Source organism: Mastomys coucha, unplaced genomic scaffold (genome assembly GCF_008632895.1).
Source record: "Mastomys coucha isolate ucsf_1 unplaced genomic scaffold, UCSF_Mcou_1 pScaffold8, whole genome shotgun sequence".
Lineage (NCBI taxonomy): Eukaryota > Metazoa > Chordata > Mammalia > Rodentia > Muridae > Mastomys > Mastomys coucha.
In genome coordinates, this window is record NW_022196914.1 from 65,515,387 (window position 1) to 65,529,330 (window position 13,944).

Genomic DNA, 13,944 nt, shown 5'->3' on the forward strand with positions numbered 1-13,944 from the left:
ATGTCATGGATATACTTCCATTCATAATAGCTAATAAACCCACCCAACAAGATGACAGATTGTTACAGTGAAAACCTTAATGCTCTGGAGAATTAAGAGATAAAGACACCTGAACATGGAGAGATATCTCATGCTTATGGATCTTGTAGAATTAATATTATGAAAATGACCATTCTATCAAAAGCAATTTACAGATTCAATACAATCCCAATGAAAATTTCCATCTCACTCTTCATAGAAATAGAAAAAAACTGTCCTAAAATTAACATGAAACCACAAAAGACCCTGGTTAGCCAAAATGGTCCTGGGCAAAAAGAACAATGGTTGATGGCTTACCATTCCAGGTCTCAAGATACATTTTGGAGCCATAATAAAAATAATGTGATACTGGCATAAAACCAGAAACAATCAGAATTGAGAGGCTGATGTGCATAACAGCCATGTCTCAGCACGAATCCCCATTTTCTGTCGCTTACATTCTCCCTACCCTCTTCTGTGATGTTTCCTGAGCCTTGAAGGAAACAATTCATACTGATATTCCATCTATGGCTGAACACTCGCAGTGTTTGTGGGTTTTTGAATAGAGTTGTTTGTCTCATTTCATAGTAGATTAGTGCCTGATGTAGAGAAACGGTACTGTATTTTATGTGCTGACTTCAAATCTTATGATCAAGATATTTGTCAGATCTAAGTATTTTGTTAGTCATTAGATAGGTTTTTGAATAAAGGACCACATCCTCCGAGAATAGGGCTAATTGAAAAATTTCCCATATGTTTTATCTTAATGTTCTAGCTAAAAATTCAAGTGCTATATTGAACAAGAGTGGAGAAAGTACACATTCTGGATTTTAGAACTAATACTTTCAGTTTTTATCAATTCAGTATAATGTTGGCTAAAAGTTTGACATATGTAGCTATTACCAGTCTATTTTCAAATTCCTCAGAACCTTTGTTGTGCGGGGTGTTGCTTTTGTCAATGGTGGGTCCTTTACTTTTTATGCATTTTGAGCATGTGATTTTTGTTTTGTGGCTTTATTTATGTGTTGTTATATTAACTGATTTGCATATGGTGAACTGCTTTTGCATCACTGGTATGACGCAGTTTGATCATGGTATATATAATCTCTTTAATGTGCTGTTGAATTAGCCTTGCAAGTAACTTATTACCTTGTTTTCATAGGTGATATTGGCTTTGTAGAGTGAAGCTTACAAACATTCACTTTCTGTTTTGTAGAAGAATTTGAGGAGCCCTTGGTGTTCTTTAAATGTCTGATAGAATTCAGCAGCCTATCCATCCAGTCCTGGGCTTGCCTTATTTCTTTCTTTCTGTTTTTCTTTTGAGATAAACTTGCTTACTGTTTGAGTCTCAGTGCTGACTATAAGTCTGTCTGTGCTGCTCTCATCCAGGTGATCTTGGTAGGCCACATATATCTAAAACTTTATACATTTCTTCGAGATTTTCCAATTTATTTGAGTATGTTTCAACAGTCCCTAATGATGTCTGTATTTCAGTGGTACCTGTTACAATAAAATTTCTGATTTTATTAAAATAATCAATTTTATTAATTGATCCCATTGTGAGCTCATCTCATACACCTCTTTCCTCTCTGATTTTATTAATTTGGCTCTTTTATACTGTTTTAACTAAGTCTTCTCTTTTTATTTTTAAAGAACCAACTTTGTCTTACCAATCCTTTGTACTCTGGATCTCTCCAGTAACCTCTTGGTCATTCCAAAGCTCATCATCCAGTGTATAGTGTTTTTCACTTTTCTTGCTATTGATTTCTAATTTGATCCCATTGTAATCTGATCTGATAATTTTTTATATGTTTCTGTGTTTGGTAAGACTTGCTTTATGGCATAAAATGGAACTATTTTAGAGAGAGTTGCATGGGCTATGATAAAAATCTGAAATGGTTGGAAGGTTCTGTAGATGCCTGTTGTGTCCATTTTATTTGTAATGTTGTTTTAGCTCTGAAACTTTTAGTTTTATTTTTAACACACTACACATGTGTTGCATTCATGTTTTCACATGTGTTTATGGTGTATGTACCCATTCACGCCAGAGGTAGAGTTGATGTCATTTTTTGGTCACTCACTACCTTATGTTTTGATACAGGGTCTCTCACTAAACACTGAGCTGTCCTTTCTTTCAGACTGCTTGCTCAGCAACCCCCCAAGATCACCCTGTTTCTGTCTGTCCTGGGGTTACAGATGTCCATGGTCATGCCTGGCTTTCAGTGGGTGCTAGCCGACCAAACTAAGGTCATTATGCTTGTGAAGCAAGCATTTTACCTGCTAGTCATCTCCTTTCCCTCTTTAGTTAGTTGTGTCCAGGTGACAACACTGACGAGAGTAGATATTGATTGCTCTATCTGGATCTGTACATTAATATCCAGTAGTGTTTATTATAGTTTTATTATATAAAATTGGGTTCATCAGCAATCCAAGCATATTATGTATAATTGTTACATATTCTTGATGCATTGTCTTACTTACTAATAAGTACTGACCTTATTTGTTCCTGTTGACTAACTCTGGCTTACAGTCTGCTTGGTTTGATCAAGTGGTGCTACTCTTAGTTGCTTTTCAATTCCATTTATTGGACTTTCATCTTCCAGCCTTTCGTTTTCATTCTGTTTCTGTGTTTTGCCTATGAAATGCATTTCTCATAGACAAGAAATGATTGTATCTTCCTTTAAATTTATTTGTCCAGCCTGAATCTTAACTGGAGAGTTAAACTGTTTACATTTAATATTGGTAAGTAAGTAGTAACTTTTTCCTTTCATCTTAGAGATTTGGTAATTTACTGCTAAACATTTTAATCTTTCCCTTTATTATTTATTTAACTTCATCCTTATGTGATTTATTCTGCCCCAAGGTCTCATGGCTGTATATATCTTCTTACTCTTACCATGTCTAGGGTTTCTTGGGAAACTCTGTGCAGTCCAGGGTTAGGTGTCATGGGTTACTCTAGTTTATGTTTATTGTGGAAGTTTTTTATTTCTCCTTCTGTATTAAAGGGTGATTTTGATACAATAACCTTGGTAGGCAATTGTCTTATTTCAGAGTCTGAAATACTACCATCCATGTTTTCTTTGTCTTTAGGGTTTCTTTTGATGGTTTGTTGTTATTCTTATTGGCTCATGTATTTTTTAAGCAACCCAGAACTTCTGTTTTAAGCTTTTAATAACATTTCTTTGTTCTGTACTCTTGGCACTCAGGTAATCATAGCACACGGAAAGCTTCTGTTCCAATCCTGCCTGTTTTCCTTGTGGACTTGAACGTTCATTTGGTTGCCTAGAGTTGGAAAAGGTTCTACTCTGATTTCATTAAGTTTCTTGTGCCTTTACTCTATTTTAATGGTCATTTCTAACATCACATATTTGTAGCTTTGGTCTCTGAGTCCTGTTCCAGAAATTTGCATGTATTTCTCCTGAATGTAAAAAACTCTTAGCCATACCCTCAGTCCTGATTCTATATTTGTTCCATGTCTTTGTTGAATTTATAATGAAAGTTATTAAGTATCTCATCCAACTTGATTTTCTCAACTCCTTTTTAAAAAAAGTAGCCTGTTCACTTTATTAATTTACTTAAATCTTCACTGAAGTCAGTTGTCATTTTTAAAACTAGAATTTTGAATTCTTTGGCACATTAGTCATTATTCTATGTTTAGATTCAGTTAATTGAAGAGCTGTGAAATTTTGGACGAGGCATGTTTCCAATTTTTCTTATTTTTTTGTGGCTTTACATAGTAATTTGCTCATCTTTTGGAATGACTATCTCTTCCAATTTAATTTGAGGGTCTCCTTTACTGGTAGCTTTCTTTAGGGATTAATTTTCAGTACCACTCAGGAGAAAACCAACTGCCATAGCAATAATGCTGAAACAAAGCAGATACAGAAACAGAGCTAATTAAAACCAAATGCTATAATATCAATAAGTATAGAAAATAAAACTGCAAGATTAATATAAAATAAACTATGAAGTTAAAATTAATTAGGTCAAAATGAGTGAAATAAAGCTGAGACAAGATAAACAAAAAAGAAAAATGTTAAGTAAAAAAGGAAAGGAAAAGAGAATACTGTGACAGAGGAAAAGAGCAAGTAGCATAACTGGAAAAGAAATCAATATAAATTAGGTAAAGCAAAGGGCAGAGAACGAGGGGGGAGACTACCCTGAAAATAGAGGGAGCATAGCAGAATGGAAGACAGTGTAGGGGCTGAGTGGATTTCTTTAACATTGGGACAGTAGTTAGCCACAAAGAAGCATTGTCTTTTATTAAACGCCATGCAATAAATTTATATCAAATAAAAATGTTCAGCATCACACACATCTTTCTATTATCTTTTTAAAAATTATTCTTTTTTAAATTCACTTTACAATCCACTCACTGCCTCCCTCACCCCTCCCACAATCTTCTTCCCATCTCCCCTTCCTTTGTCCTCTAGAGGGTGGGAGCCCCCTTGGGTATCCCCTAACCCTGGCATTAAGTCTCTGTGGGGCTGAGTGCTTCCTCTCCCACTGATGCCAGACAAGATAGCCTGGCTAGAAGAACATATCCCATGGACAGGCAGCAGCTTCTGGGATAGCCCCTGCTCCAGTTGTTCCGGAACCACATGAAGACCAAGCTGCACATCTGCTGTGATGTGAGGAGGCCTAGGTCCAGCCTGCAAATCTTTGTCGATGCTCATGGGGGAGGGCATAACTTGTATTTAAGAATATGCATTTTGTGGAATAGTTTCAATATTCTGACATGTTTTAAAGTGTTTTCTTTCAAATAGTTTTACATTATATTTTGAGGATATCTTTTGAAGCATAATACATTTTTAATTTAAATGTGGGTGTTTTTTGAGTGAGGAGCCTAGCTTGTCTTTTTCAGAATGCAAATGTGCTACTGAGATATCTTGGCTATGAGAAATAATTGTATTAAAAGCATCTTTCTATATCTTCATATTTCAGTTGGAAAAGTCATGATGCTATTTGAAACATTGCCTTTGTGTTTCATAAAGGCATTCAGTGTAACACAGGTCATTGTTTTTTAGGTTTGCCACAGCTGTGAAAAGATTCAGCATCCTGAATCCACTCTTGATTTTCAGTGGCGACTGCTTAAATCCTTCCATCTTAAGTACGATAACAAAAGGAAGGCATATGATTTCTATATTAAATGAGTTGGGAGTACATTTTGCAGTTTTTGGTAAGTAATACTTAATACTTTTTTACTATTTGAAGTTTTAAAAGCAATTTACATAAAACTAGGTTATTTGATGCCATACAATAACAGTTAAATAATCCTATTTATCAGCTTATAGATACTCAGAAGCAATGATCAGGATTGCACAATGAACTCGAACACTTGTATTCAACCAAAATTTGGCTTCCTATGGTGATTTTTCGTCATGCCTGTCTGAAATTGAGACCTATCAGTAGAGCAATGCCGTAGCTTTGACCAGAGCTGAGCCTGGGTCTGGGCTGTGGCTAACCACTTTGTCACTGGGCGATGAAAAAAACAAACAGAGGCTGCTGTGCTTAGTGCTTCACTCCTGTAATCGCAGCCAGTAGCGGGTTGAGGCAGGAGGATCACTATTAATCAGAGGCCGGTTTGAGTTTCTAGCTGTCCTGGGTTGTGGAGTCAGTCACTATCTCCTTCCCTCCTCCAGAAACCCCCACACGAAAACCAACAGCATGACAATATATTAACAAAATAAAATGTCTGGTCCCTCAGTTGCTATTTTGATATAAAATTGGGAAAATAATGATGCACCTTCACAAAGCTTCTCTGAAGGCTGAAGAAGATAGAAGCTGTGCACACAAGGCACATGGTAAGCAAGCATTTCAGCTGTTTCATTCTTAAGATGAGCAGGTCTTAGGTAAGGAAAACAAATGCTGTTCCCACTATTAATAAAGTGTGAGGATGTCACTTTGATAATATTTTGGACATTAGTTGCTTACGTTGAAGTAATTAGAGAGTTTCAACAAAGCCCGAGATTTACAGGCTTCTGTCTGTTTATCTAACTACCATCCCATTTAGGGGATATACTGCAGCCCGCAGTGGTTCTGTTTGGATGTTTGGATGGTAGAAGAGATGTGAGTTTTTCTAGATTTTATACAGTGTGTGAATGAAATGATCAATTCTTAGCTTTGAGGATCTCCTTGCCACGGGTGTGTCACACTGTTGATATTTTTACTTTATAAACCGGAAAGTATATTATGAATACTTCTTCATGTTTTTTTATTATGGTAAAATAAACATAATAAATTTATATTTTAACCATTTAAATGTACAATTCGGGGTCACTAAGTTCATTCACATTTCTGTGAATGAGATTTTATTTTTGTTACATTGGTAGTTGCAAAGTGTTCCATTTATTGGATATTGCTTTATTTAACAAATTTACTACTATATATTTAGGTGATTTCTATCATCATCATCATCATTATTATTATTATTATTATTGTCATTGTTATAAATATTTTTACAATAAAACTGAGAGAGTGGAGAGGTTGTTGACCAGGGGTTTTAGGATTTTAGCTCTTAGGGATATTTATTGTGAGAATAGATAGGATGGTAAAGCCAGCTGGTAAAAGAACAAATTACATAAAACATCAGCACTCATGTAATCCTCTTGTAGACTCATACTTAGCTCGCTTCCTTATACAACCCAGGGCCCAGGAATGGTGCTTCCCACAGTGGGCTAGACCCTGTCATATTAACTAACAATCAAGTCAGTTCTCCACAATCCTGCCTCTTAGCCAATCTGACCTCAGCAATCCTGCAGTTGAGACTTTCAGACTCTCTTCTTAGGTGACATTAGGCTGTGACAAAGTGAGAATGAGATCTAAGTATGACATCATCATTTATTTATTTATTTATTTATTTGAGACCAATTTGAAGCAAGCTTTATTAAATGCTGGCCAGGATGATGGACACTGGCCAGGTCTATACTGGAGATTCCAAGAGGATGGCACCAAGTTACATTAGTCAGAGGGTTATAAAGGCAAAACCCACAAGGCTTTGTCCAATCAGGGGCAATCATACATCCTGATGTACTTCCTGCCTAAGTCCCTCCCACATACCTCCACCCACATATGATCAAGCACATTCTGTGCAGTTGAGGTAACCAAGCCTGTTTATGGAACTGGAAATACCTGGTTTGTTATATGAACAATATTCCTTAACATTACAGGAAGTTATCTGACCTCAGGCAAGTGGGGCTTATAGGTTGTAGGCATATTTTATGATCTCTTAAGCACATCAATTTAAACTTAAAACATAACATTAGCCATCACAGCAGCAAAACAAATCTTAACTTGCTGAAATGTTTGTCTAAAAATGTTTCACATTTTTCAGCCCAGGAACAGAATTGAGACTAGAGTAAGCTTGGAGCTAGATTTATGAGGAGTTGACGATCCAAATGATGCAAGCTGATGCACTACAAAGATGGGAGTCACATGCATAATAATCTGTTGAGCTGATTTTAAAAGTATTCCTATTCATTTAAAGAAATAACAATGGCTTGCTTCACATTTCATAACATTTCTTTCTAGTTCCTTTTGTGTACATTTTTTCAAGGACATGAGATCACGTGGTGACTATATCACTTGTGTTTTTTCTCGATCATTATATAAATCATTTCCCAGAGTATGTGAGTTTTATTCTGACACATAATAAATGACACATTCATTTGAGAAAATTGGGGGCAGTATAATAAAAAGACTTTAAAGATATAGGGGAAAGAAGAAAATACATAAGGGAAGGAATAAGATAGCTTTGAGGACTTAAAATGTGACTTTAGACTAAGGTGTGCTGTAAACTTCATATAGACACTGGCATTTTAAGACTATGAAAATAAGAATATAAAATAGCCTTTCTCAATTTCCTTAAAAATGTGATTATAGAAAATATTAAAACTACATGTGCTGCTGTATACTATTCTATTAACATTATTATTGGGCATAGTGTCATGAGGCCTGAAAAGTTTAGTGGGAAGGTCAGCTGGTGGGATAGATGAATGGTTTTCAGAATAGCACACAGTCAGTCTACAGTGACCTTGAAGGAAGGAGAAATTCGAGTACTAAATACCTTGGCCTTATTCTGTATTTCAACCAGTTCTCTCACTTCCTGCCTGTATCTATGATTGGTTTAGTCCAATAGGAAGCAAGCAGAAGGAGCCAGCTAATGGAGTCTATTGAACTTGGAATATCCAGAAGCTCAGCAGGGCAGAGAGAGAGAGTGGAGCTGGGGAGGAGCCTACCAGTAGTGTGTACCAGACCAACTCATTAAAATGCCCTGTCATAAAATTATGATATTCAGAAATATGTGTTCGGCTGGTAAAGTCATCAGGCTTAGTAACCAAAACATTTCACTATAGAGCAAAATGTTTCTCTTCGGTGCTTGGCCCCTTCTGCTTAGTTCCCACACTCCTCAATACTTTCTACTTTTTTGGTGGGAGGGTTCTCTCTAAGACTATGTTGTCTGTCTAAACAAATATGAATGTCAGTCATTGCTATTTTTATTTCTTTTTGTTTCATCACCATCTCACCTACACTCTGAAAAAAGTCAGTTTATTTTGTTGAAATGGAGCAGGTTGTAATTATACATTTAGGAACATACACTCACTCACACACACACACACACACACACACACACACACACACACACACACACACATGCACACTAGTAAAAAAGAGACCATGAATTTGAAAGAGAGCAAGGGGAGAGCATATGAGAGGGTTGTGAAGGAGGAAAGGCAGGGAGAAAATGGTGGAAGTATAATCTCAAAAGATAAAATGATATTACTACTTTGTGTCTATTGTGAACTGCTGTTCCTGAACTGGGAAGTTTTGGTGCTTTTAAGAATCTTCCTTTTGTTGGGCATGGAGGACACCAGAGAACATGGCCCTCTGAGTCAACTAACCAAGATGCCTATGAGCTCACAGAGACTGAAGCAGCAAGCACGGGGTCTATGTGGGTCTGCACCAGGTCCTCTGAGTATATATTATAGGTATCCGATTAGTTCTTTATGGGGCTCCTGAGTCTGGGAAGGAGTGGGTCTCTGACTCTTGTGTGTGCTCTTGAGGCTTTCTCCCCTCCCCTTGGTTTCCAGCCCACCTTCCATACGATGGTTTTGATTTATTTTATTGTATCATGTTTGGTTGTTGTTATGCTTTTTTTTTTTTGGTTTTCAAGACAAGGTTTTTCTGTATAGCCCTGGCTGGCTGGCCTCAAACTCAGAAATCCGCTTGCCTCTGCCTCCCAAGTGCTGGGATTAAAGGCATGCGCCACCACATCCCGGCAGAAACTATTTTCAATAAAAGGGGAAACTGGAGACTCTTTCTTCTGTCTGGGGAGTACCAGTGCGATTCAGGATAAACTGACGATGGGGCATTGGGGTTGGGCCTGTTTTATGGGCTATTGAGTAACCAGGAAACTGAGCCTTCCCCTGGGGAGTTAAAAGCACTTATCCTAGCATGTGCCAGTGGTATGGTGCTTTGTCTGTTCTTGGATCAGACTGCTCGGAGCTGGCTTGGCTCTTGTCTCCTTTGTCCCAGCTGGGTAGACTTCCAGATTTTAATAGCTATGGTTTAGGCACAGAGGCATTTGTCCTTCCCAGGTACAAAAGGATGTGATCATATGTTGAGGAGTCTGGTTAGCTTATAAAAAGTATCTTTTAAAAGAAACTTCCAGGTGCTGGAGAGATGGCTTAGCCACTAAACATGTTTTGTACAAACATGAGAACTAGTGTTCAAGACCCAGCTCCCATGGAGCAAGCTTGTAACTCCCGCTCAGACACCATGCACCCTTTTCTGGACTTCGTGATGCAAGCACACATATATGCATACATAAATAAAGATTTAAAACTCACATAAATAAAAGTAAGCAAACAAAATAAAGAAAAGCAGCTTCTTATCTTTTAAAAATGTGGCTGAGGTCATAGTCATGATTTTCAGTTATGGCCTTGGTATGTGAATTCATGATGGCTGACTTTGTATCTATACTGACCTTCTGGTCTATATCTACTGATATACTGGTCTTAAGCTGCATTAGAATTCTGATGTTCAAATTAAATATAGAACAATTGAATCTAATCTGATTAAATTGCTAAATCTGGTCTTCTTTAGTTTTAGTGTTCTTGTCATTAAAAACCAAGTTTTCTATAATGCATGTTTTGAGTAAAAATTACTATATGTATTATATTAGCTTTACTTTTTAGTTAGTATTTAAAATGGTGCTATAATTACTTGCAAACATGAGTATAATGTGAAGTTATAAGTAAATATAAATACAAATACAACATGATATAAATATACAATGTAGAGTAAAAACTTACAATGACATATTCTTTATTTCATTCAGTACTTTGGTGACATTTGAGATGTCCAAGCAGTCATTTTGAGCTGTCACATTGCTGTGGACTAGTGTAAACATGTGGCACAGCTCATGTTCAGTTGTTGTTGTTGTTATTGACAACTCCCTTTTCTATAAACTATCCTTGCCAGTCTCTAGTATAGCCATCACTCTATTCATTGCTCAAATAGAGTCAACTCTCTGAAGTATCTCACATATAAATAAGTGCCTGCAGTAGTCTTTCTGTGGTGTGGTTATCTTACTTAGACAGTCCTTTCAATTCCCTTATGCTTTGTGGGATCACAGAATTTCATCCTTTCTAGAAGATGAATAATAGTCCATTGTGCACATATATATTTTAAAAACAGATCTTCCACTGATGAATATAGAGGCAGACTCCAAATCTAAGCATTGTGACTAGTGCTGCAATGAACTTGGGAGAACAGATATCTCTGTCACATCTTGATTTTAGTTTCTCTGGATGAATTCTTAGAAGTGAAATTGCTGGGTTTTACAATTGTTCTATTTTTAACTTTCTTACTGTTTTCTATAATGAGTACTAATTTACATGATCACTGACAGCAAAGTACATGGAGATTCCTCTTCCCTACATCCCTACAGCCATTCTAATAGATGTGAGGGTGCACTTCACTTATCTCCCCATTCTACAAGGACCCAAAGGCTTTGTCTGTTTTTTATCTATTGTGTGTTTAAGACCAAGAACTGTGCCTGACACAGACGGGGTGCTCCACAGCAGTTTGATCTGTTAATGATGTCATAGTTACTTTTCTTGTGACTGTGACCAAACACCTGACAAGCAGCAATGTAAGGCATGGATGATTGACCTTGCAGTTGAGAGGAGTAGTCCATTATGGTAGAAAGGCAGCTCTTTGGCAACAGAGATGTTTGTTTGCATCTAGATGGATCAGGAAGCAGAGAAAGGGGACCCTCAGGACTTTGCCTTTTTACCCCATTCGGGCAGTCAGTTTAAGATGTGTCTTTCCCTTGGTTAATTATTTCTAGAGACAGCCTTATAGACATGCCCAGAGCCATGTCTAAGCATCTCCTAAATGCTTCCAAGTGCAGGTTGGCTATAATGGTAATCATAGTACCAGTTTGCATGGTATTATTTTTATGATTACAAGATTTTTAAAATTATTTTATAAAACATACAGTCTTTGTGTACAGGTTCACTATTCTTGCCTCCAAAATACTTTAAGAATGGGTAGCTCTCGCATATGTAGGTTGCCAGGGTCTCTTAGTCAAATCCAGAGGTCACCTGTGTTGGCTAGTCTTTCTAGACTCATTTTTTAGAAAAATGTGCCTATGGAGTTAAACAACTTTGAGTACAGATTGAAGGAGATAAGCCTTCTCCACGGGATTGTCTTTACTCCTTGTCAAAGATCAATCTATGTAGTTGTGTGAGTCTTTCCGAGCTTTCCATCCTGCTGATGACTGATTTGATTGGTTGTCTGTTACTTGCATTACTATCACCCTGTCATGAACCCTGTTGATTTTAGTAAGTCTTCAAGTTAGATAACAGTTAGCCTTCATTTATTTTTCCTTTCCATCAACGAGATTGTGGCGTGTATTCTGGCTCTCCATGTAAACATTGGAATCAGTTTGCTAATACTCATGCAATGACTTTCTTAAGTAGAGATCTTGGCTAGGAAGGCATTGGATCTGTACAACAGTCAGAAAGAATTAACATGGGAATATTGGGCTTTTGTCCATCAACACATGATATCTTTCTATTTATTCCATTCCTTGATTTCTTTTATAAGCTTGTCCTCTCTCTCTCTCTCTCTCTCTCTCTCTCTCTCTCTCTCTCTCTCTCTCTGTGTATGTGCATGGGCATATTTTCTCTCCATTCATCATTGGGTTGCCTTTTCATTATTTTGACATTGTCTTTTAGTAACGGAAATGTTCAGTTTTAGTGGAGTGAAGCTTATGAACAAACACACATGTATATCTATGCATTTTGTTAGATTTATTTCTAAGTATTTTATTTGAAGGGGTACCAATGTAAATGGCATATTGTTTTAATTATCAGTTTCCTGGTGTTCATCTTAGTTTATAGGAAAAATGATTTTTGTAGATTCGCTATGTTATCACCTTGTTATAAAAGCTTATTAATTTTATTGCCATAACATTACTTCATAAGACATGTGAGCATCAAAAGTGTTACTATAGGGAAATATAACTGGTTATTTTGGTAATACAGGCTGAACATTTCATATTCAAAATGTTTGGGACCAGAAGTGATTTGAATCTCAGAGTCTTTTTTATGTTATAGTATTTACATTTTAATAATGAGTTATCTTGGAAATGGAATACAAGTCCAAGCCTAAATCATTTACATTCTATTTTTTCTTGGTAATAGTTTGAAGGAAATTTCATGCAATGTTTTACTTCTCTTTATTTTTAAAAGTGACTTGTTATATGATGTCAGGTATGGAATCACTTACCTATTTGTGGTGCTCAAAACATTTCAGATTTGGAAACTTTTGGAATTTTTAGATTAAAAAAAGGCTGCACATCATCATTACATATGAGATTTCCAGCAAAGAAATTCTCCCTAAGCCATGTGGGAAGCAGTAGATATGCCAGGGTTCTCAATGACCAAAACCTTCAGCTAGTTATGAAAAGTCTCTACAAATATAAAAGGTGAATAAAATTTACTTTGGGCCATGATTTTCTAAAGGATAGGTAAGGTGCCACAATCTGTCAACATATCTTTTCAGAAGAAAGGTGCCAGCTTACATCTTAATGTTCTCCTGAATCATTGGTTGTATATATCATATTGATTAATTCTAAAATGCTATACATCTTTTACTGTATTCTTAAAATATCCTGCTTTATGTAAATCTGGTGCTTTTAAGTATGCAATGATGAGATGAAGATTCATGGGAAATTTTTTTTCTTGAATGTTTGCTTAGAAAGGGGTCTGCCACAGGGATAATTTCAGTAGTAAGTTTTGGTTACTACTGAAGGAGTCACTGATGTTGAATTCTCTCCTATGTGCTGGGCAAGTGCTGCAGGGCTCTGCTATAACCAGCTTGCTTTTACTTTCTGAGACAGGTATTACTAAATTGATCAACCAGCCATGAACTTAGTTTATAGCACGGGCATAGAACTTAAGGTTCTCCTGACTCAGCCTCTCAAACAGCTGTCACTGCAGGCTTGTACCACGGATTCTGACTTTTCTTTTCTTTTTTTAAATTTATTTATTAGATGTTTTCTTTATTTACAATATCTCCTTTCCCAGGTTCCCCTTAAAAAAAAAAAACAAAAAATAAAAACAAACAAAGAAAACTAAAACAAACCCCTGTTCCCTCCCATCTCCCCCTGCTCACCAACCCATCCCCTCTGCTTACTGGCCCTGGCATTCCCCTACACTGGGGCATAGAACCTTCACAGCAAGGGCCTCTCCTCCCAGTGATGACTGACTTAGCCATCCTCTGCTATATGCATGCTGCTGAAACCATGAGTCCCCCCATGTGTACTCTTTGGTTTGAGTTTTAGTCTTTGGGAGCTCTGAGGGTACTAGTTAGTTCATATTGTTGTTCCTCCTAAGGGGCTGCAAACCCTTCAGC

At 36.8% G+C, this 13,944-nt stretch overlaps 1 protein-coding gene across 1 annotated transcript in view; it reads left to right on the forward strand.

The window, feature by feature from the left end:
• LOC116083221 (snake venom 5'-nucleotidase-like) overlaps positions 1-13,944 on the forward strand; it is a 42,316-nt gene that overhangs the window by 13,876 nt on the left and 14,496 nt on the right. Inside the window, exon 2 of the mRNA XM_031360027.1 lies at positions 5,046-5,197. Coding sequence (XP_031215887.1) covers positions 5,046-5,197 — 152 coding nt within the window. The remainder of the gene's footprint in view (positions 1-5,045; positions 5,198-13,944) is intronic.